Below are 23,480 nucleotides of genomic sequence, written 5' to 3' on the forward strand. Positions count from 1 at the left end.
GCACCTTTGATCTCTAATGTCGAAATTTTTTAATGTTTAATTTAATTCAACTTTATTTTTAATTTTATTCTTCAATAATATCAAATTTTTACGGGAAATAATTATTCAATTATTTTTTTAATTTTATTCTTAATCACATTATTTTTTTTTTGAGTAAATTTATTTTTTATTAAGAACAAAATTAAAAAATAAATTAAGTAATTATTAATCGTAAAAAAAATTAAAATTATCAAAAAAAGATTAAAATTTATTAAAAATTAAAATTATTAAAATTATTATCTCACATGTTTTAACTACATATATTATATAGTTAAATAAGATAGAATCTAATTTATATAATATTTTATTAAATTTAAAATTGATAATTTGATCAATATTTTATTAGTTGAATTAAATTTATCACTTCAATATTTTTCATCAACGGCAAGAGGTATATAAGTTATAACATTACAATACAATATAACAACAGAATAAGTTATAACATTACAATACAATATAACAACAGAATCATAGTAATTACACAACATAATTTAATTAGTTGTTGTTATTACCATAATTATTTTTCCAAGTTTATTAAAAATTAAAATAATTGAAATTATTTAATTTTACTCTTAATAAAAAATAAATTCACTTAAAAAAATAATGCAATTTAATATAAAATTTTAAAAATAATTAAATAATTATTTATTGTAAAAATAATGATATTATTGAAGAATAAAATTAAAAATAAAATTTAATTCAATTAACCATTAAAGAATTTTGATATATTAGAGACATAAGGTATAATTTATATTTTATTGTATATATATTATTTTTTTTCGCAAGTTTATATACTAGTCATTTTACAAATATTTCATGATGACTAAAATTCTTTAAGTGTAAAATTATAAAAAAATTAATTTATTTAGAACGAAAATAATGTGATTAAATATAATTTACTTAGATGTAATTAAAAAATAATTGAATACTATGTACAATAAAAAAATTGATATTATTGAAAGATAAAATTAAAATTTATTTCTATGTATCGTTTTTGTCCCTAACATTTTAGTCCTATTTAAGTCCTTAACATTTTAAAATTGTCTCAATTTTGTCCAAATCGTCAATTTTGTTAATAGATTCCTAACGATAAGACAACATTGAATCAATTTTAAATCGTTGGAAACTTAAATAGGACAATTAAAATGTTAAAGACAATTTTAAGACTTACCCCAAAGTTGAGAACAAAAACGATATTTACTCATAACTGACAGCAGCCCATTATCAATTGTTAAGAAAACTTCTTCCACATTATTGATCTGTTTTAAAACATGATACTCTCAGCATCACATGATAGTTTTTGGAGATTTATTTTAAAATATGAATAAGCCATAAATTATTCTTGTTTTTCTGAGCATAACCAAATGAAAAGCATAAAAATTACTAAATATCAGTTCATATTTATTTTGATCATCACATTCAATCCTATATATATATATGGTCGGTGGTGGATGCGAGGAAGGGCGAGCATGGGGCTTTGGCCCTCCCAGGGTTTTCTTATTTTCTTTCCGAATCAAGATAAAATTGTATTTAACTTCGACCTTGGTAAAATTGTTAGAAGTTCCTAATCTTAGTTCTGCTATTTACTTTGGTCATCGCATTTAATTCAATGTAACCAGTGAGAGGTTTACTGTTCCACAAAATGAATAAATGATGAAGAAAGAAAAGATTTACAACTAAGTACTCTTTTACACTGTAATTTGATAATCATTATCCAATTCATATAAAAGGTACAAAATTTTGCATTTCCTGTATCAGTTACTAAGCAAGTTCCATAGTCACTCAGAATAAAATCCGATGCTGGCCGAAATAATAACAATGTACATACCTCCAATGCATCTCAATACTTCAAATATTGCAGGGATCAGTTTGCATTTCCATCTTTGATCTTCAAACAACACTGAATGCTGACGATAATGTAGACGAGAACCGAGAGGCAAGGGTCTGAGAAGCAAATTGTTGAAACTGCTTCTTGGCATCTGAAAGAAAACCAAGTTGTTTAAGTCATAACAAGTTTTACTGTTGAATGGCACCAACACCAGTATATCCCCTTCAGGCTTTCCTAGTTTTCGTATTTAAAAAGAAAATAGATAGAAGTGTGTTTTCTTGTTTTCTTATCCGCGAAGAGAGGATGGTAAAAATGGTTCAATGAAAACTTAGAGATAGCATGTTCGTAGATGAAATGGAACACAAGCATGCATGTTTGACATGTATTCATATCATTTGAACAAAGACAATTATTCATATAAAGCAGGAGAAATTAGACCAGATGAATTGCAGAAATAACTGACACAGCATCACACACACTGTCACCCAAGGCCCAATGGTCAACTCGCACAAAAAGTATGGGTACCAGTACAAGTTCTTCCACTTTCTCAAACCTTTTACATTAGGAGACTAAAATAATGTTGCTTGTCACTCCACCATTTCCAGTAATCTACCATTATGGTTATGATTATAACAACAGTAATAATAATATCATATAATTTGCAACAAATATGGACTGCAAGCATAGCAATGGATTTTTCCATTTTTCTCCCAACCATAAGAAATTATGACTCAGTTATTAAATGAGTCACATTGATGCCTAGTAAAGCCCTTCCCCCAACCAGGAACAAGAAACACATAAACAATGAACTCAAAACATGCATTAATTAGAAACTTAATATGTCAACAACTTCACTAGAAACAAGCAGAAACAAGAAGTTTGAAGAGATTGTTTTTGCAAAATTAAGCTGTTATCAAACATGCACAGAGCCCCCCCAACGTAGACTAATACTTTTCACTGTATTAGCATACACAAAAGGATGGAAAGCAGAATGTCAATAAGTGAAGAACTGAAGATACTAAATACCAGAGCTAAACATTTGGAGTTACAAGCCAAGGATTATATAAAGATTCTGTTGGTCAACAAGTGCAATAAGCTGAAAGAAATTTAAGAACATCAATAATAAACTCACCTTTTTTGCATTTGGTAAAACCAACAATATTTGCAACGCTCAAAGTCACACAAACTCCTATGACAAGGAGATAATCAGCTTGAAGCCTTATAAGTGAGAAGATTCCCAACACAATCCATGCAACTGCCTATAAAGCAATAGGGATAAATGGTTACACAGATTACCAGATAGGAAGATAGTAGACACCTAAATTACAAACAATATTGGAAACCGTGTTAATTCACAATTATTTATTAGATACCTAAGCTTCAATCAGTGAGAAGAACCATGCTAGCTTTTTTTTTGTTGTTTTTAATAGATGTGAGAACCATGTTAATTCTCCATCCGGATCTAGAACTTGAGACAATTGGCCAATCTATAAGGAAATTAGCATATTACATACTCCTACCTCTCGACATTGTACATACTGCTCCCCTTACTGAGTAATCACATAAACTACATCTAACACTGTAAGGGCGTAGGAAAAACCAGAATGGCAATGCAAACAGTAACTAATCTATATTTTCTTACTGTAAGATAAAGGGTCCACCAGAAAAGCCACGAATCTTTCTTGTTCATCCGAGCCAATGACTGTTGGGAAACAAAACAAGTACAGTTAAGATGCAGTTATCTAGTATAAAGCATTTGAATCAAGAATACAAGATTACAGCCATCAAAACAAGGAATACGTACCTCTTGGTCAAGACATTCAAATTTCCAAACACTCTCACCCAGATCATTTATTTCATTCCACCATCTCAAACCAACCAAAATCCGCCCACTCACATTTTTTACTACCCAGAAATCAAGGGCAGCAAGAAGGACAGTCACCACAAAAATGATGACAAAGTTATCAATAAAGAGGGCCGAGAGTATGTAAAATGCCAATGCTGCAGCCTGCCGAATTTTTTTTTTTTTTAATATGTTGTTGACTATTAAGAAATAAATATGGCTCATAGGAAGATATGCAAAGAGATCATGATCAGATATACCAAACCTTGAAGAGAACGTGAAAGAAGCATGTCTTCGGATTGGCGTAGTTTTCAGTTACAGGCTGCACATGCAATAGAACTTAATTAATTATTAATTACTCAAATCAAGGAAATAATTTCAGCTTCATTCAGAAAGGGGAAAATAACCCTCCTTAAATTAATTCTCTCCAATAAACAAAAGAGTAGTACAAAGTCTGGTTCTGTATCCGAATCTAGATGCGGCAACAGAAAGTAAAATAATAGAGCCAAAAAAGAGAGAGAGAGAGGGGGGGAGGGAAGAAGCATTGAGTCATCAAATCAAATCAAAGCAAGTCACCAAACAAAATCAAATCAAAGCAAAATAAACCATTCAGCGTTTACATCTACGCTGCTCGATTCCAAATTTCCTGATTAACGAAAAATTGGAACCTCCTTAGCTTGTATCATTAGAAAGAGCGCATCAATGAACGAAAATTGAAAGACGCTACATAGAGCTAACGGTGGTCAAATCCAGATCTAGGAATAAGGGTGAATCACATCGTGTTAAGGAGCTGGTTCACTCAGTGACTCACCTGGTTGGGATCCATGAGAGAAAACGGAGCATAAGAGATCTCAAAACCCCGCAGAGATTTTTCAGTCCAAGCAAGTCTCCTCACGCGCTCACTCCGATCCAAAATAATGAAATTGCGTTAACTTCCCTCTATTTGTTATTGTTATACTTATACCGCATTACCGCATGAACCTCTCTTTATGCTCTTGTACATGTTAATAATCAAATTAGTCACATGAATAATCTTTTTACTAAAAATAGAATACTCGAATTCGCAACTTCTTAATTGAGTATAGGGAGACTATGCTATTTGAGTTATATTTTATTGGCGTCACATGAGTCATCTTTTAAGTTTGTTTTTAAAGATTTTATCAATTAAATTAAAGATAAATAATTAAATTTATTTTTAAAAAATTATTTATTTTTTAAATTAGTCTCTAAATAAATTTGTTTATCAATAAAAAAAATTTATTCTTAATCGTGTTAGTCTTTCTATTATTTTTTATTAACAACATCAAACTTTATTAATGTGGCAAGTTAAGTAATATTACAATACACACATAAGAATCTTAATTAACTACTAATACAACACTATTTACTGTTTATTTTCTTGCATTCTCTTATTAATGTTTATGCTATTTAAATCCAAATCACTCAATTTAGTTTGTTTGATTAGCTTAATCACTCAACTATTGTTGTTTGATCTATTAATTCTCGTAAAATCAACACTCACCCACTTGAGTTATTACTTATTACGACCCGATATACTTGTCGGTTAATTGTGTTTTTCGAAAATTCACACCAACTTTTTATTAAATGACCATTTCACCTTTTATCATGGTTCTGAAAACCGGACTGGACCGGCCGGTTCAACCGGAAGTTCAACCGGAAAAACCGGGAACCGATTACTTAGCCGGTCCGGGTAATGTAGAAAACTGCCTGGCAAAAAATCGGTGGAAAAACCGGTCGAACCGGTGGTTAACCGGCGAACCGGAAGAACCGTCCGGTTTTTTGGCGGTTTAGTGGTTTGCAACTTCACAGCCAAACGACGTCGTTTTGGCTTAAAAAAAAAAAAAAAGAAGAAAGAAAGAAAGGCGTACGCGGAAGTCCCAAGACCTAACCCACTATGCCACAGCACTAACCCTAATCTGAGTTTCCCATTCTCCCCTTTCTTCCCCTCTCCAACTGCATTCGGCGCCAGCCTCCATTCACCCACGAAGGTCACGATTGCCACCCACAGCCATCCACAGCAGCCGCGACCACCACCGGCCGAGCCCGCCTCCTCGTCGCCTAACGCCTCTCTCTCCCCTTCCAACCCTAATTTCCTCAATGTGCTGAAGGCTGAAGCCAGCAGGAACGCCTCCACTCCACCGTCCTTACCACTATCGGCACCGGCAGCGGCCACCAGTCGTTGCCACCATCACCACTCGAAGCTTCTGTCGCCATCGTCATCGTCGGGTGGTCCGTTTGAAGCTTCTGTCGCCCTTGTCGTCGGAAGGTCGGGGCATAGCTTCTGTCGTCAGCCGCCTCTGTCCTGCCGAGCATCTCTATGCCACTTTAGGCTGTCTCTGCTTTCTCTGCCCCAGTGAGTTTCTTAGTGTTTTAATTTTTTTTTTTGATAAATTCATAATGATATGAATTGCTGGCTTGCTGGAGTTGCTACAGAGTTCTTCAGTTTTTCAATTAATATTTTTTATTCTATTAATTATATGAATCACTGGCTTGCTGGAGTTGCTGCAGAGTTCTTTAGTTTTTCAATTAATTTTTTTATTCTGTTAATTTTGCTACAGAATTGCTGTAATACTGGATACTGAATAGAATTTCAAAACCGTTTTTTCAGAACATTACTTCTGTCTCCATGATGTGCCGAATATTTGGCACATACCCTTCTATTGAAAGTAATTCTAACATTAAAGTAATTCTAACATTATTTTATGTTTCGTTCTTTGGTTTTTGAAGGAACTTGAATTTTTCTTTTGAATTTATTTTCTGTTAATGGCTAAAAACTAGTGATCACATTATGGAATTCTATATTCTGTAATGTATTCTTCTAATAATCCTCCTAATTTTGATATAATTTCAGATCCTGGATTTTGAATGCTGAATTGAATTTTGCTATAATTTTATAATACTGAACAGAATTGATATAATTTTGGATTTTGAATTGCTGTAATTCTGAATTCTGCCGTAATTGTTGTAATTGCTGTAATGGCTGAAACATGAAGTTTGGTTTTAAGGGGGCAGGGGATAGTTTGTTTTGCACATCTTGAAAAGATGTTGCTGCTGAGATTGGTTCATAGCTATTTCTATTTAGTAATTTGATATTAATTGAGTGAGTTTTGTCTAATTAAGTAATTATTGATATTATTATTGATTGTTGGTGATTGTTGATTGAATATGGATATAGTATTTATGCCATGATTTCTTTTAATTATAAATTGTGATTTTTTAATTTGAATGTAGAATTTTAATGATGAGATGAGATATAGTTTAGTTAGTGGGGAGGTTATGAAATTTTAAATTTTATTATCATATGAATGATTGAATTTAAATTTTAAAAGATTTATATTATACTTTTAATAATTTTATTTTATATTTAATGAAATCGGTTCGACCACGGTTCAACCACGGTTGAACCATTGAACCATTAAACCAGTAACTTGACCGGTTCAATGACCGGTTCGGTTCTCGCAACATGGCCTTTTATTGTCTAATTACTATTTTGTCTTTAGACTTTTATATAATCATTATACCTTTGATCTTTTTCAAAAATACTATTATACCCCTTAACTTTTTTTAAAATTATTATTATATCTTTGAACTTTTTAAAATTACCATTTTTTCCTGAATTTTTATGAAATTATAATTTTATCTTTAAACTTTTAAAAAATAGTATTTCATAAAACCATCTTACCCTAATAATTTATTAAATGACTGTTTTATTCTTTATATCTCTTAATTACTCTTTTATCTTTAAGCCTTTATTAAATAATCGAATTACGTTCATATTTCTTTTTAATTACATTTTTGCACCAAACTTTTTACATAAAGACCATTTCACCCTTAAAAACTTCTTTGTTCATATTTTTCTTTTATTTTTGGCCGATTTTAACCATTAATGCTTTTCACTTGATAAAAACACTAAAAATAAAGACAAAACTGTAGCATAAAACAGCAGCTATATATTTTCACAAAACTATAGCTAAGCTATATGAAATTGAAAATTTTCAGATCATAAAAAATAGATAAGAAATAAAACACTTACGTTAATATATTTTCATATGCGCTTTTTGACTTTGAGGGGCACAGCTTTTCAACTAGTGTACATCAATGTTATGAAATCACTATTCCTTCCCATTATTCTAATAAAGTAAGTTAAGTCCTTCACTCTTCTTGGAGTTGGTCCCATTGCTTGTCCTTTATAAAAAGTCACCTCTTCTCTTTCTTCCCAACTTCTTGCATGAATTTTTGCACACCTTATTTTTTCTCGTATCCTTCTAGTCTTTGGAGTATCTATAAATATATGCAATTTAACCATTTAAATGAATTATATAGCTATACATGATAACGAATAAGTAAAATGATAATTATGTATAAAGTACAGCACCTTTAACATTGTCCTCATCATCATCATCATCATCATCATCATCATCATCATCATCATCTCCAACTTCATTAGCATTTGCTCTACTATGTTCCTCCTCTCCTTCCACATGAATCCCATTTGTCTCCAAAAATGTATCAAGTATCATGGCTTGACAACTTGATTTTGTATTTATCTTCCTAAGATTTTGTTGCTTTTCTTGAATAGATCTTTCATTTTCAGCACTTGGTTCAAAATCGTCATCTTCTCTTTCCAAATGAATCCCATGTGTCTCCAAAAATTTATCCATACCCATGGTTGGACGCTATGAAGCACGGACACTTTGTTTAATTGCCGTGTCGGCGTGTCAGACACATTTCGGACACGACGCACGGAGACACTCGTCCGACACGCGTGTCTCCCGTGTCCAAACGTGTCCTGTCCAAAAAAACAAAAAAACAAGCCAGACACGGCCCAGACACGGCCGGACACGGCCCAATGCCATTTTGGAACATCAATTTCACTTTCAGTCTTTCACCCTTCACTTTAACAAAAAGTTAAAAACCTAACCTTTCACCTCCACCCCCAAACCCGTCTCTGGCTCTGTGGCTCCAACTCACTCACCCTCTCCTCACCGCCAGTCTACCGCCACCTCCAGCCATCGCCGCCACCTCCGGTCGTCACCGCCGTGGATGTTCATCATCTCTCTCCACACCCACTCACTCTTAATCTCAGCATCTTCTCTTCACTGCCGTCACTTCTTCTGCGGTGCTTGTCATCGCTGTTCACTACCGTTCGCTGCCGTTCACTGTCGTTCGCTGCCGTTCACTCCCCGGTTCGCCACCTCTTCGTTGCCGTGTTCGCCACCTCCCCGGTCGCCACTTCTAACGTGACCGTTGCCCTGCTCTCGTGCTCTTCTGCATCCTCCATTTCAAGTAAGGGAGAATATTTATTTTTCCATCAATCAATTTTCTGGTTCTGTATTTCTATTTTTCTCTGGCCTCTGTGCTTCTCTTTGGTTCTGATTTGTTTTGTCATTTTTGTGCTTCCATTTGATTTTGGATTTCTATTTTGTTATGTGCATCTCCTTGGTTTGGTTTTGTTTTGTGCTTCTGGAATTAGATATTGTTAGAGACTTCTTTCATAATTTTTTACTGCTGCTATGAGAAGATTAGAAATTAGAAAGTAATAGAAAGACACAGAACTGATAGAAAAAAGACAAGAGGAAAAAAACTGGATTGATTGTACTTCATTGATATAATTTTGTTTTGTTTCTTCTCCAAACAATAATAATAAATGCTTTTGGCATGAAACCGCTTTATGATTAGAAGATTGGATTAGATGCTATATTCTCCAATGAGCATGTCATGTTTTAAAAATTAAAATACTTTCTAGCACAATGATGGAAGGTACAGAGTGTTCCAACCACTAGCAGCAAAAAGATATTTCTGTTGAAAAATTGATATCTTTGATTAAAAATGTTATTTGAATGCATAAACCTTAATCTTCAGTTCTCATCTTAGTGTATATACATAACTACAATGTGCACAGAGTGTAATGAAAGAAATAACCAATTATAACTACATTCCACGTGAGTGTCACATATTCCTGTTTCCAATAACATAATAAAACATATTCCTTTTTGTTCAAAATTGCATGGTTCATAATTAAAATTGGAATGCACTGTCACCAGTCACTATCTTCTGCTTCATTCCTTATGGCAGTATTCAGCACTTATGTATATGAAGTGGAATATGCAGTGACTTGTAAGATTCCTAGAAATCAATTTATTTTGAGTTTTAGTGTAAATGTCTAGACTCTAGATAGCAATTTGTCTGTACTATAATCTGTTTTATATGCATTTATGTATATGCCGTTATTATATATATCATGGTTCTAATGCTAATCCTGATTCATAGCTTTAGGTTATGTTTCTCTTCTTAGTAATCATGTTCATATTGAAGGATTATTTGTTAAGGTTTTGTTGTGGTCATTGGTAATTCGCACCTTTTATAATATGTTTTTATTTGTTTCTTTTGTAGTAAACATTAAACAATAATAGCTGGGAATGAACTCAGCTTATTTACACAAATATTTAGTATTATATAATAATTTTCTTTGGTTTTGTTTTCTCTTAATGCTTTTTTTGGTTCTGTTTTGCTCAAGAAATTGAATTATAAAAAAATAATTTTGTTTCTTAAATTATTGTAGGATTGTGAGAGATGAGTTCAGAGAGTGTTCAAAACAATTTTGAAGAAAGTGTTGATAAGCCTTTATGAAAATTTGTAACAAAGAAAGATAAAATTGAAGGGGGCGGAAATCTTGAATTTCAATGTAAATTTTGCAAAGTTTTATTCAGTGGTTCTTATACTAGAGTAAGAGCACATTTATTGAAGATTTCAGGAAAAGGAATTAGATTTTGTGCAAAAGTTACATCAACAAAGCTTGAAGAACTTAAGAAACTTGATAGTGAAAGTACATTGTTGCATGAAAGTAAAAAGGCTAAGTCAATTCCTCTTCCACCCTTATCTAATGCAAGTGAAATTGATTCAAGAAAAAGAAGAGCTACTGGACCTTTAGAGAAAGCTTTTAATGTGAATGCAAGGGAGACTCTAGATTTACATATTGCTAGAATGTTTTTTTCATCTGGATTACCTTTTCATCTAGCAAAAAATCCGTATTTTGTCAAAGCTTTTTCTTATGCTGCCAATAATTATATTGATGGTTATATTCCTCCTGGATATAATAAATTGAGGACAACTTTGCTTGAGAAAGAGAAGCAACATGTGGAGAGAATGTTAGAACCTACTAAGAATTCATGGAGTGGAAAGGGAGTGAGCATTGTAAGTGATGGATGGAGTGATCCCCAAAGGAGGCCTCTTCTTAATTTTATGGCTGTAACTGAAAGTGGGCCTATGTTTTTGAAAGCTGTAGATTGTTCAGATGAGATCAAAGACAAGGATTATGTTGCAAGGCAAATAAGAGATGTCATAAGAGAAGTCGGTCTCTCAAATGTAGTGCAGATTGTGACTGATAATGCGCCGGTTTGTAAAGCGGCTGGTTTATTGATTGAAGCTGAATTTCCATCTGTTTTTTGGACTCCTTGTGTTGTTCATACTCTCAACCTTGCTTTAAAGGACATTTGTGCAGCTAAGAATACAGAGAAGAATAATTTTGTTTATCAAGAATGCTCATGGATTACTCAAATTGCTGACGATGTTTCTTTTATAAAAAATTTTATTGTTAATCATCATATGAGGTTATCTATTTTCAATGAATTTAATACATTGAAGTTGCTTAATGTTGCTCCTACTCGATTTGCTTCTACTATTGTGATGCTCAAAAGATTTAGGTTGTTAAAGCAAGGCCTCAAAGAGATGGTTATAAGTGAGAAGTGGTCTTCATATAAGGAAGATAATATTGGCAGAGCTGAAGTTGTTACAGAAAAGATTTTGAGTGAAAATTGGTGGCAAAAAATTTATTATATTCTTGCTTTCACAAATCCTATTTATGATGTTTTAAGAAGTACAGACACAGATGCACCTACTCTTCATTTGGTCCATGATATGTGGGATTCAATGATCAAGAAAGTAAAAAGTGCTATATATCTCTATGAAAGAAAAGATGAACAAGAGTCATCGTCCTTCTACGATGTTGTGCACTCAATATTAGTTCAAAGATGGACAAAAAGTAGCACACCTCTTCATTGTTTAGCACATTCATTGAATCCAAGGTAACTTTTTACATTTATTGTTTATAACTTTTATTTATAAGTGAAGATAATTGAATCATTATTAATTTATGCTTAAACACTAATTATATAGGTATTATAGCCACCAATGGTTGAGAGAAGATCTTACACGAGTTTCTCCTCATCAAGATATTGAGATCACTAATGAGAGAGTTAAATGCTTGAAGAGGTATTTTCCTAATGAAGAAGAAAGGAGAAAGGTAAACATTGAATTTGCAAACTTTTCTGATGGTAGAGGTATCTTTGATGATTATGACTCTTTGAATGATAGAGGCATAGTTGATGCAAAGTCTTGGTGGCTAATTCATGGTAGTAAAGCAAAATTTCTTCAACCAATTGCTCTTAGGCTACTAGGGCAACCATCTTCATCTTCTTGGTGTGAAAGGAATTGGAGCACATATTCTTTTATCCATTCCCTGAAAAGAAACAAGTTGAAGCCTAAACGTGCAGAAAATTTAGTATTTGTCCACACTAATCTTCGTCTTCTTTCAAGAAAAACTCCACAATATAATAAAGGAGAAACTATGATGTGGGATATTGCTGGAGATGCTTTTTCACCAATTGATGAAGAAAATGGTGTTCTTGAAGTTGCTCACCTTTCTCTTGATGAACCGGAGTTGGAAAGAGTGACTTTTTCTAATGATGAAGATATCAACCATATATGATGGAGAAAGAATGACTTTAGATAACTTTTTTTTTGTGTACATGTGATGTACAAAATTCTTACTATCTTTATTAAGACATAGGAATTTAGAATTTTATCTTTTGAATATCTATACACTTTAGGAAAAATACATATCATATGGTTGTTTTTGAAAATATCTCTATTAAGACATATATCTATTTAAATATATTATATTATTAATATATGCGTGTCCCCGTGTCTGACAACTTTTTAAAATTCACGTGTCGCCGTGTCGCGTGTCGTGTCGTGTCCCGTGTCCGTGTCCGTGTCTGTGCTTCATAGGTTGGACGCCTTTTAAGATTTTCTGGTTCTTCTTCACTAACTCCAATTTTCTGGTTCGGCATACTTTTCATTCTTTTGGAAATTGGGACTTCTTTTTGAGTGCTTTGCTTAGAAGGCTAGGAGTCACTCTCTTTTGTCCATGACCACCAGCCATCATGGGAGAGATAAAATGCTGCTTCTTATGAGTTTCTGCTATATTTTTCTGCATGAATTGCTTGTTGCTTTGATACTGTTTTACCAGTCTTCTCCGCTTTGGAGTAGTTCTTGTTTCCATTGTATTTCTGAAATAAAACAAAATAAATCTATTCTATTAGAACCTTAAAAATAAAAAGGAAAAAAAATTAATCAGTTATGCTATAGCTGCTGTATGTCAATAAAAAAAAGACTACTATTTAATAGAAATAAACAAGAAGGCATGTCATAAGACACATATATAAAAAAGTGATACATCTTTCATTCCACTTTTCTACTATTTAATGCAATTAAAAAGTTAAAGTATATACATCTTTCATTCCACTTTCCTACTATTTAGTGTAATGAAGGAAAAAAATATAAATCATTCAATGCCATCTTCGGAATTATCTTCTGATTCTGTGTTATATTCTTGTGAAAGAAGAACTCCTTTTGAAGCATCTATAACAACATGCAAGTCACCCATAATCAAATCAATTTTACCATTATCATTGGGTATAGAAGGATCTATTGACTTGTCAGATGGCTCTTTTTCATAAATAGTTTGGGGATCAACATCAGCTTCGTCACCTATGTTAAATAAATTTCTTGGAATTGACTTCATAACATAATGTTTATTTTGATCAAATGGATCTTGCACATATAAGCATTGTGTACTTGACATGCCAACACAAAAGGCTCTTCTTGATAGCATTTTTTGTTGAATTGAACATATGAAGAGCCATAGCCATCCTCTTGAGTCTCATACCAGTCACATCTAAACAATACAATCTTAAAATTGCCAAAGTAGTCTAACTCAATTATATCATTTATTCTGCCATAGTAGGAAACTTTTGCACGAATCAGATTTGGATCATTTGCACTTGCAAAGCTCGTAGTCAACACAACTAAAGTTACGCCACTATTTTGCATCTTGCGTCTTGCCTCACGTTGCCTAGTATGAAATCTATACCCATTGATAAAATACCCCGAATATCTTTTTGCAATCTTGTTGGGCCCTCTAGAAAGCTCCTTATTCCAATCTGGAACATTCTGACGCATGGCACATGCTTTAAACCATGAAGAAAAAGTCTGACTATGGTTCTTAGCTTTCACCCAACTTGTTCCTTGTTGATTAGCCTCATGCTCTCTAAATCCAAAATTAGGATTTTCGTAAGTAAAACCTAGAGATAATACCATGATTCATAATTAAAAAAATTAAAAGATATAGACAGTTCAATAATATATGTTAGGTAAGTAGGATTTACCTAACATAGTCTTCAATTTTTTCATAGTTCAATAATATATAGCTACGGGATTGGTTTTGAGACTTGTCGTCAAGAGAAAAAGGCTCACCCTTCTTTGCTCCCAATGGACAGCCTTTCTTAGGAAACAAAATTGAAAATGAATTTGGAATTTCCGCTTCAAATTCATTAGCATCATTATTCTGGGGTATTCTATTCAATTTTGTTTGAACACCATCATGTAAATAATGTGAGAAAAAAGTCAAACACTCATCAACCAAGTAGGCCTTGATGAGCGGATAATTTATACCCTTTTTGGCATTGTTTTTACATAGTTTTTAGTATGTTTTAATTACTTTTTATTATATTTTTATTAGTTTTTATAAAAAAATTATATTTCTGGACTTTACTATGAGTTTGTGTATTTTTCTATAATTTCAGGTATTTTCTGGTTGAAATTGATGAACCTGAGCAAAAATCTGATTCAGAGGCTGAAAAAGGACTGCACATGCTATTGGATTCTGACCCTCCTGCACTCGAAGTGAATTTTCTGGACCTACAGAAGCCTAATTGGCGCTCTCTTAATTGCGTTGGAAAGTAGACATCCTGGACTTTCCAACAATATATAATAGTCTATACTTTGCCCGAGATTTGATGGTCCAAACTGGCGTCCAAAGCCAGCCTAAAACTTCCTGGCGTAAAACGCCCAAACTGGCACCATAATTGGAGTTAAACGCCCAAACTGGCACCCAAGCTAGTGTTTAACTCCAAGAACAGCCTATGCACAAAAAATCTTCAATGTTTAGCCCAAACATACACCAAATGGGCCTCGGAAGTAGATTTCTGCACTATCTGCACTTAGTTACTCATTTTCTGTAAACCTAAGTTACTAGTTTAGTATAAATAGTACTTTTTACTATTGTATCTTGATATCTGGACGTTTAGTCCTTAGGCATTTGAGGCTGGCCATTCGGCCATGCCTAGACCTACTTTCACTTATGTATTTTCAACGGTGGAGTTTCTACACCCCATAGATTAAGGTGTGGAGCTCTGCTGTTCTTCATGAATTAATGCAAGTACTATTGTTTTTCTTTCAATTCTCACCTACTTCTTCTCCAAGATATACTCTCGTACTTAATTCAGTTAAGTCAGAATGAAGGGGTGACCCGTGACAATCACCCAATCTTCATTACTCGCTTAGCCAAGATCCGCGTGCCTGACAACCACAAAGCGGTTTACATGATGTTCAACGTAGTCATTGGACGACAGTTGGAGTATATTCTCTTGGATATCTAATACACGGACCAAGTCCATGAGATTAGTATCTTCGTGGTATAGGCTAGAATTATTAGCAGCATTCCTGGATTCCAGAAAGTCTAAACCTTGTCTGTGGTATTCCGAGTAGGATCTGGGAAGGGATGACTGTGACGAGCTTCAAACTTGCGAATGTTGGGCGCAGTGACAGTGTGCAAAAGGATCAATGGATTCTATTTCGAAGCTAGCGGGAACCGAAAGATGATTAGCCATGCGGTAGCTATGCCTGGTATTTTTCATCTGAGACGAGAAATTCGACAGTTGATTAGCCGTGCAGAAACCGTAGAGGACCATTTTCACTGAGAGGATCTTACAGCTTGCCATGGAAGGGAGCACGCATGATTGGAAGAAGGCAGTAGGAAATCAGAGGTTCAGAAGTAACAAAACATCTCCAGACGCTTATCTGAAATTCCCCCCAATGAATTACATAAGTAACTTTATTTTATTTCATGTTTTATTTATCTTTTAATTATCAAAACCTCATAACCATTTGAATCCGCCTGACTGAGATTTACAAGATGACCATAGCGTGCTTCAAGCCGACAATCTCTGTGGGATCGACCCTTACTCACGTAAGGTTTATTACTTGGACAACACAGTGCACTTGCTGGTTAGTTGTGCGGAGATGTGAAAAGTGTGAATCACGATTTCTCACACCAAGTTTTTGGCACCGTTGCCGTGGATTATTTGAGTTTGGACAACTGACGGTTCATCTTGTTGCTTAGATTAGGTAATTTTATTTTATGATTAAGCTTTTTATTTTTATTTTCGAAAAAAAAAAATAATAACAAAATATGTTCTTCAGAATATTTAAGAACGAATTCTAGAGTTTCATGAGATATGCTGAATCTTGGCTGGCTGTTAAGCCATGTCTAATCTTTTGGACCGAGGTTTCCACTTATCTTTGTAGGAGCCTTTTGATTCCCATCAATTTGGCTGTTGTATGTAATGTCCTGCTAAAGCTTGGCTGGCCATTTGGCCATGTCTAATTCTTTTGGACCGACGCTTTAGACTAACATTGCATGATTCCTAGAATTTCTATTAAAAAATTTTGAATTCCTTTATTTTCTTTTTCCAAAATATTTTCGAAAAATACAAAAAAAATTAATAAATCATAAAAACCAAAAATTTTGTGTTTCTTGTTTGAGTCTAGTGTCAAATTTTAAGTTTGGTGTCAATTGCATGCCTTTAAATTTTCGAAAATATATGCATGGTGTTCTTCATGATCTTCAAGCTGTTCTTGATGATTTTCTTTGTTTGATCCTTAATTTTTCTTATTTTGTGTCTTTTCTTGTTTTTCATATGCATTTTCAAATTTATAGTGTCTAAACATTAAAAATTTTTAAGTTTGGTGTCTTGCATGTGTTTCTTTTCTTAAAAAATTTTCAAAAATATGTTCTTGGTGTTCATCTTGACATTCAAAGTGTTCTTGGTGTTCATCTTGACATTCAAAGTGTTCTTGCATACATTTATTGTTTTGAACTTAAATTTTTATGTTTTGTTTCATTTTTGCTGTTTAATGAAAAAAAAAGAGAAAAACAACAAAATGATATCTTTTCTCTTCCTTCATTAATTCAAAAATAAAAAAATAATATCTTTCCCTTATTTTACTCATAATTTTCGAAATTTTGAGTTGATTTAGTCAAAACTTTTAAAATTTGGTTGTTTCTTGTTAGTCAAGTCAAAATTTCAATTTAAAAATCCTATCTTTTCAAATCTTTTTCAAAAGTCAAATCTTTTTCATTTTTCTTTCATGTTTTCGAAAATCTCAAAATTAATTTTCAAAATATTTTTTTATTTTTATTTCATAATTTCCGAAATTAATGCTAACAATTAATGTTTTGATTCAAAAATTTTTAAGTTGTTGCTTGCCTATTAAGAAAGGATCAATCTTTAAATTATAGAATCATATCTTTTAGTTTCTTGTTAGTCAAGTAATCAACTTTAATTTCAAAAATCAAATCTTTTTAATTTCCTTTTCAAATCTTTTTCAAAATAAATTTCAATCATATCTTTCAATCATACCTTTTTCAAAACCACCTAACTACTTTTCTCTCTCTAATTTTCGAAAACCAACTAACAACTTTTTCAAAATTCTTTTTAATTAACTAATTATTTTAAATTTTAATTTTATCTCTTTTCTTAAATTTCGAATTCTAACTAATAATTAAAATAAAAATTCGAATAACTCTCTCTCCCATCTCTCTATTTATTTTATTTATTTACTAACACTTCTCTTCTTCTTAAAATTCAAACCCACTCCCTCTCTCTGTGTTCGAATTCTATTTATTTTATCTCTACCTCATTCTTCTATTCTTCCATTCTTCTACTCACATAAAGGAATCTCTATACTGTGACATAGAGGATTCCTATTCTTTTCTGTTCTCTTCTTTTTCATAGAGCAGGAACAAGGATAAGAACATTCTTGTTGAAGCTGATCCTGAACCTGAAAGGACTGTGAAGAGGAAGCTAAGAGAAGCTAAAGCACAAAACTCTGGAGAGGACCTAACAGAAATTTTTGAAAAAGAAGACATGGCCAAACCTAATAAAAATGGTGGAGATGTAAGAAAGATGCTTGGTGACTTTACTGTACCATCTTCTGACTTCTATGGAAGGAGCATCTCAATTCCTGCAATTGGAGCAAACAACTTTGAGCTTAAGCCTCAATTAATTTCTCTAATGCAGCAGAATTGCAAGTTTCATGGACTTCCATTGGAAGATCCTCATCAGTTCTTGGCTGAATTCTTGCAAATCTGTGACACTGTTAAGACCAATGGGGTTAATCCTGAGGTCTACAGACTTATGCTTTTCCCTTTTGCTGTAAGAGACAGAGCTAGGATATGGTTAGACTCACAACCTAAAGAAAGCCTGAACTCTTGGGAAAAGTTGGTCAATGCTTTCTTGGCCAAATTCTTTCCACCTCAAAAGTTGAGCAAGCTTAGAGTGGAAGTCCAAACCTTCAGACAGAAGGAAGGTGAATCCCTCTATGAAGCTTGGAAAAGATACGAGCAATTGATCAGAAGGTGTCCTTCTGACATGCTTTCAGAATGGAGCATCTTATGTATATTCTATGATGGTCTGTCTGAATTGTCCAAGATATTATTGGACCACTCTGTTGGTGGATCTCTTCATCTGAAGAAGACGCCTGCAGAAGCCCAGGAACTCATTGAAATGGTTGCAAATAACCAGTTCATTTACAATTCTGAAAGAAATCCTGTGAATAATGGGACAACTTAAAAGAAAGGAGTTCTTGAGATTGATATTCTGAATGCCATATTGGCTCAGAACAAAATATTGACTCAACAAGTCAATATGATTTCTCAGAGTCTGACTGGAATGCAAGCTGCATCCGGCAGTACTAAAGAAGCTTCCTCTGAAGAAGAAGCTTATAACCCTGAGAATCCTGTAATGGAAGAGGTGAATTACATGGGAGAATCCTATGGAAACACTTACAATCCTTCATGGAGAAATAATCCAAATTTCTCATGGAAGGATCAACAGAAGCCTCAACAAGGCTTTAATAATAATAATGGTGGGAGAATTCGGTTTGACAATAGCAAACCTTTTCTATCATCATCTCAGCAACAGACAGAGAATTCTAGGCAGAGCCTCTCTGACTTAGCAACCATAGTCTCTGATCTAACTAAGATCACTCACAGTTTCATGACTGAAACAAGGTCCTCCATTAGAAATCTGGAGGCACAAGTGGGTCAACTGAGTAAAAGAGTTACTGAAACTTCTCCTAGTACTCTCCCAAGCAATACAGAAGAGACTCCAAAGAGAGAGTGCAAGGCCATCAATATATCCAAAGTGGCCAAACCTATAGAGGAGGAGGAGGCAGTGATTTCCAGTGAGGAAGACCTCAATGGACGTCCACTGACCACTAAGGAGCTCCCTAATGAGGACTACCTTGTGTTTAAGGCTCAAGGATCTTCTTCTGTATCCATGGAGAGGAAGCATGAAAAGCTTCTCTCAATACAGAGTCAAACAGAGCCCCCACACTCAACTTCTAAGTTTGATGTTGGAAGGCCACCATTAAGCTCTGAGTCTCTGTGAAGCTCTCTAAGAGCTCACTGTCAAGCTATTGACATTAAAGAAGTGCTTATTGGGAGGCAACCCAATGTTATTTAATTATATTTATTTGTTTTCCATTGTCATGTTATGTTTTCTTTAGGTTGATGATCATGTGGAGTCATAAAAACAGCTGCAAAATTAAAGTAGAATAAAAAATAGCATCAAAAATAGCACACCTTGGAGAACAGGCTTACTGGCGTTTAAACGCCAGTAAGGATAGTAGAATGGGCATTTAACGCCCATGCAGGCAGCATTCTGGGCGTTTAACACCAGAAATGGCAGCATTCTGGGCGTTCAGGAAAACGCCCAGTAAAGAAGGAATCCTGGCGTTTAACGCCAGCCAGGGTATCTGGCTGGGCGTTAAACGCCCAAACAGGCAGTCCAGTGGGCGTTAAATGCCAGAATGGATAGCATTCTGGACGTTTAACGCCAGGATGACACAAGGGAGGTAATTTTGTTTCCAATTCGATTTTTTTCAATTTTTCATGTTTTAATTCATAATTTTTTGCATCAAACATATTTTAAACATTCATCTTTTAATTTCTATTTTCAAAGATTAATAATCTTTCCAATTCTTTTTAATTATTTTCTTTTCAATTCTTTTCAATTCCTTCCAAAATGTTTTCAAAACTTACATATCTTTTCAAATTCTTTTCAACTCTTTTTAATTTTTCTTGCATACAGTAATAAGTTTTTCAAATTAATTGCATCATTCTTCTTCTACCCCGTTCTATCTTATTTTGTTCGAAGACGAGCAAACCTTTTAAGTTTGGTGTGGAAAAAGCTCTGCTTTCTGTTTTTCCATAACCATTAATGGAATCTAAGGCTGGAGAAACCTCTAGGAAGAGGAAAGGGAAGGCAGTTGCTTCCAACTCTGAGTCATGAGAGATGGAGAGATTTATCTCAAAAGCCCATCACTAGAAAGAGGATGGAGCAAACAAGAGAACCCACTCATGGACCTCACCAAAGAGCCATGAGAGAGGAGCAACAAAGGCAAGGAAGAGACATAGAGGAGCTCAAGCACTCCATAAGATCTTCAAGAGGAAGAACTAGCCGCCATCACTAAGGTGGAACCGTTCTTTAATTTCCTTGTTTTTATTTTTCTGTTTTTCGAATTATATACTTTATGTTTTGTCTATGTTTGTGTCTTTATTACATGATCATTAGTGTTTAAGTGTCTATGTCTTAAAGCTATGAATGTCCTATGAATCCATCACCTTTCTTAAAATGAAAAATGCTTTTATTTGCAAAAGAACAAGAAGTGCATGATTTCGAATTCTATCTTGAAATTAGTTTAATTATTTTGATGTGGTGGTAATACTTTTTGTTTTTTGAATGAATGCTTGAACAGTGCATATTTTTGAATTTGTTGTTTATGAATGTTAAAATTATTGGTTGGTGCACGAAATTATGATCTCAGGCAACGGCGCCAAAACTCTGTACGCACGTCTTAATAAATCGTTTTTCATTCACAACTTCGATACAACTAACCAGCAAGTGCACTGGGTCGTCCAAGTAATAAAACCTTACGTGAGTAAGGGTCGATCCCACAGAGATTGTTGGTATGAAGCAAGCTATGGACATCTTGTAAATCTCAGTCAGGCGGATAATGATTGATTATGGAGTTTTCAAAAATAAATAATAAATAAATAGAAAATAAAGATAGAAATACTTATGTATATCATTGGTGAGAATTTCAGATACGTGTATGGAGATGCGTTCGTTCCTCTGAACTTCTGCTTTCCTGCTGTCTTCATTCAATCAGTCTTACTCCTTTCCATGGCTGGCTTTATGTAAGGACATCACCATTGTCAATGGCTACTTTTCATCCTCTCTGGAAAATGGTCCGATGCGCTGTTACTGCATGGCTAATCGTCTGGAGGCATCACCGTGGTCAATGGCTGTATCCTATCCTCTTGTGAAAATGGTCCAAATGCTCTGTCACAGCACGGCTAATCATCTGAGGTTCTCGATCATACTGGAATAGGATTCACCTTGCTTTTGCGTCTGTCACTACACCCAGCACTCGCGAGTTTGAAGTCCGTCACAGTCATTCAATCCCAGAGCCCTACTCGGAATACCACAGACAAGGTTTAGACTTTCCGGACTCTCATGAATGCCGCCATCAATCTAGCTTATACCACGAAGATCCTGATTAAGAGATCCAAGAGATACTCATCCAATCTAAGGTGGAACGGAAGTGGTTGTCAGGCACGCGTTCGTGGGGAAATGATGATAATTGTCACGTTCATCACATTCATGTTGAAGTGCGAATGAATATCTTAGAAGCGGAATAAGTTGAATTGAATAGAAAAACAGTAGTACTTTGCATTAATTCATGAGGAACAGCAGAGCTCCACACCTTAATCTATGGAGTGTAGAAACTCTACCATTAAAAATACATAAGTGAAAGGTTCAGGCATGGCCAAATGGCCAGCCCCTATGATCTAAGAACTAGACGTCCCAAGATGATCTAATACAATAGTAAAAAGTCCTATTTATAATAAACTAGCTACTAGGGTTTACAGAAGTAAGTAATTGATGCATAAATCCACTTCCAGGGCCCACTTGGTGTGTGCTTGGGCTGAGCTTGAATGTTACACGTGCAGAGGCTCTTTCTGGAGTTGAACACCAGGTTGTAACATGTTTCTGGCGTTCAACTCTGGTTTGTGACGTGTTTCAGGCGTTTAACTCCAGACAGCAGCGTAGAACTGGCGTTCAACGCCCTTTTGCATCGTCTAAACTCGGCCAAAGTATAAACTATTATATATTGCTGGAAAGCTCTGGATGTCCACTTTCCAACGCAATTGAAAGCGTGCCATTTTGAGTTCTGTAGCTCCAGAAAATCCACTTTGAGTGCAGGGAGGTCAGAATCCAACAGCATCAGCAGTCCTTCTTCAACCTCTGAATCTGATTTCTGCTCAAGTCCCTCAATTTCAGCCAGAAAATACTTGAAATCACAGAAAAACACACAAACTCATAGTAAAGTCCAGAAATGTGAATTTAACATAAAAACTAATAAAAACATCCCTAAAAGTAACTAGATCCTACTAAAAACATACTAAAAACAATGCCAAAAAGCGTATAAATTATCCGCTCATCACAACACCAAACTTAAATTGTTGCTTGTCCCCAAGCAACTGAAAATCAAATAGGATAAAAAGAAGAGAATATACTATAAATTCCAAACTATCAATAAAACATAGCTCCAATCAGATGACCGGGACTTGTAGCTTTTTGCCTCTTGAATAGTTTTGGCATCTCACTTTATCCATTGAGATTCAGAATGATTGGCATCTATAGGAACTCAAAGTTCAGATAGTGTTATTGATTCTCCTAGTTCAGTATGTTGATTCTTGAACACAGCTACTTTATGAGTCTTGGCCGTGGCCCTAAGCACTTTGTTTTCCAGTATTACCACCGGATACATAAATGCCACAGACACATAATTGGGTGAACCTTTTCAGATTGTGACTCAGCTTTGCTAAAGTCCCCAATTAGAGGTGTCCAGGGTTCTTAAGCACACTCTTCTTTTGCTTTGGACCTTGACTTTAACCGCTCAGTCTCAAGTTTTCACTTGACACCTTCACGCCACAAGCACATGGTTAGGGACAGCTTGGTTTAACCGCTTAGGCCAGGATTTTATTCCTTTAGGCCCTCCTATCCACTGATGCTCAAAGCCTTGGGATCCTTTTTATTGCCCTTGCGTTTTGGTTTTAAGGGTTACTGGCTTTTTGCTCTTGCCTCTTTGTTTTAAGAGCTTTTGGCTTTTTCTGCTTGCTTTTTCTTTTTCTAAATTTTTTTTCGCCTTTTTTTTTCTGCAAGCTTTGTTCTTTGCTGCTTTTTCTTGCTTCAAGAATCATTTTTATGATTTTTC

At 34.3% G+C, this 23,480-nt stretch overlaps 2 protein-coding genes across 2 annotated transcripts; one reads left to right on the top strand and one right to left on the bottom strand.

Annotated features, from left to right (window-relative positions):
- Nucleotides 1-1,693: 1,693 nt before the first annotated feature.
- On the bottom strand, nucleotides 1,694-4,713 carry LOC107618988 (golgi apparatus membrane protein-like protein ECHIDNA protein). The gene is made up of 6 exons (XM_016321188.3): nucleotides 4,522-4,713; nucleotides 3,976-4,032; nucleotides 3,672-3,875; nucleotides 3,510-3,569; nucleotides 3,000-3,126; nucleotides 1,694-2,018 (listed from the first exon to the last, which is right to left on the bottom strand). Exons 1-6 carry the CDS (start codon nucleotides 4,534-4,536, stop codon nucleotides 1,930-1,932), a joined length of 552 nt encoding a protein of 183 aa, XP_016176674.1. The 5' UTR covers nucleotides 4,537-4,713; the 3' UTR covers nucleotides 1,694-1,929.
- Nucleotides 4,714-10,700: 5,987 nt separating this feature from the next.
- Nucleotides 10,701-12,498, top strand: LOC148544154 (uncharacterized). Its single transcript, XM_088500618.1, has 2 exons — nucleotides 10,701-11,815; nucleotides 11,907-12,498. The coding sequence occupies exons 1-2, from the start codon at nucleotides 10,716-10,718 to the stop codon at nucleotides 12,496-12,498; spliced, it is 1,692 nt and encodes a 563-aa protein (XP_088356744.1). The 5' UTR covers nucleotides 10,701-10,715.
- The last annotated feature ends 10,982 nt before the right edge of the window (nucleotides 12,499-23,480 follow it).

The sequence above is a fragment of the Arachis ipaensis genome, chromosome B9 (assembly GCF_059453495.1).
Source record: "Arachis ipaensis isolate K30076 ecotype BB chromosome B9, ASM5945349v1, whole genome shotgun sequence".
NCBI classification, from domain to species: Eukaryota; Viridiplantae; Streptophyta; class Magnoliopsida; order Fabales; family Fabaceae; genus Arachis; species Arachis ipaensis.

What these genes read in the sequence shown, in the direction of transcription:
- LOC107618988 (XM_016321188.3), bottom strand. An exon ending in TTGAATGTCTTGACCAAGAG is followed by an intron (nt 3,570 to 3,671) that starts GTACGTATTCCT and finishes GTTTCCCAACAG; the next exon opens with TCATTGGCTCGGATGAACAA. An exon ending in GGTGGACCCTTTATCTTACA is followed by an intron (nt 3,127 to 3,509) that starts GTAAGAAAATAT and finishes ATTGCTTTATAG; the next exon opens with GCAGTTGCATGGATTGTGTT.
- LOC148544154 (XM_088500618.1), top strand. Translation starts at nt 10,716, where the DNA reads ATGTTTTTTTCATCTGGATTACCTTTTCATCTAGCAAAAAATCCGTAT. An exon ending in GCACATTCATTGAATCCAAG is followed by an intron (nt 11,816 to 11,906) that starts GTAACTTTTTAC and finishes CTAATTATATAG; the next exon opens with GTATTATAGCCACCAATGGT.